General features: G+C 59.4%; 1 protein-coding gene across 1 annotated transcript in view; it reads right to left on the bottom strand.

Annotated features, from left to right (window-relative positions):
• PA2G4 (proliferation-associated 2G4, 38kDa) overlaps positions 1 to 1,184 on the bottom strand; it is a gene marked incomplete at its 5' end in the record, with an annotated part of 5,249 nt that overhangs the window by 1,559 nt on the left and 2,506 nt on the right. The window contains one exon of the mRNA XM_008941438.1: positions 491 to 585. Within this exon, the coding sequence (XP_008939686.1) occupies positions 491 to 585 (95 nt within the window). The remainder of the gene's footprint in view (positions 1 to 490; positions 586 to 1,184) is intronic.

Below are 1,184 nucleotides of genomic sequence, written 5' to 3'. Positions count from 1 at the left end.
TTGCCGTGGAGTAACCATTTCTGCCCCTGGAGGTTTGCCTAGGTCTGTGCCAGGGCAGTGGTGGAGTCCCCACCCCTGGAGGGGTCCCCAAGCCGTGGAGATGTGGGGTGAGGGACATGGGTTGGGGGGTCCTGGCTGTGCTGGGGGCACAGTTGGTCTTGGTGATCTTAAAGGTCTATTTCAACCAGAAAAGTTCTATGATTCTATTCTTAGGCCCACCCTGGCCAGGACAAAACAGTCCCTGCAGCACCCAGACCTGCTCTGGGAGAGCCTCAGCCATCCAACTCTCCTCCTGGCTCAGGAAATCACTCCACAAAAATTCATCTTATCACTGGAACGACTCCAAAACGAGCTCCAGGAGCCAAGGGGATAACGAGTTTCCTGGAGGACAAATCCCTTGAAGTACATCTCTGGGGGGAGTCAGCCCCTGGGAGCTGTTTGCTCAGCACCCACCTGCACCCAGCTCCATCCTCCCGCCGCCGGCGCTCACCTTCCTTCTCGTAGAGGACGTTGAAGGGCTGGAGCAGCTCGTGTTTGGCGCATTCCACCACCCCCATCCTGGCCTTCTTCTCGTCCTCGAATGCCCTGTGGAGGAGATGAGAGCCAGGCCTGAGCTCAGGACCTTTCCCAGAAGCCAGATTCCACCCCGCAGGGTTCAGGATCTGTCCCGCTCCAGACGGGACCTCGCCCCGGCGAGCAGATTTGGGGATGAAAAGGGCCCCTGGAGTGAATGTTGTTTCCTTAGTTGCAGAGTCCAGCCTGGAAGAGCCTCACCCCTCCCTGGTTTATTTTAGACCCTATTCCCAGCTCCCCACCTGCCACGGGGCACAGGGAGGGCCTCAAATCCTCAGGCTCTGCCTGGAATTCCTGCTTAAGCCCCCGACATCCTTCCGACACCCACTCCCAGGCTCCAGCCCAGCAAACCCTGCCGTGGAGCAGACCAGTTTGGTGCTGGTGCAGAACTGGGAGGGGTGGCTGACACACCAGGGCTGCAGAGGAAACCCCTGAAGTTCAACCAGGGTGAGGGCAGGGTCTTGCCCTTAGGGAGGAATAACCCCACGGACCAGCAATGGGCCCTCGTGGCCAAGGCCAGTGGCCTCCTTGGGTGCATTTAGAAGGTGGTGGCCAGCAGGGTGAGGGAGGTTCTCCTCCCCTCTACTCTGCCCTGGTGAGGCCACCTCTGA

The sequence above is a fragment of the Merops nubicus genome, unplaced genomic scaffold (genome assembly GCF_000691845.1).
Source record: "Merops nubicus isolate BGI_N331 unplaced genomic scaffold, ASM69184v1 scaffold27935, whole genome shotgun sequence".
Classification (NCBI taxonomy): Eukaryota; Metazoa; Chordata; class Aves; order Coraciiformes; family Meropidae; genus Merops; species Merops nubicus.
Note: the sequence above shows the minus strand (reverse complement) of the source record. Positions and strands in the feature narration are given on the sequence as shown.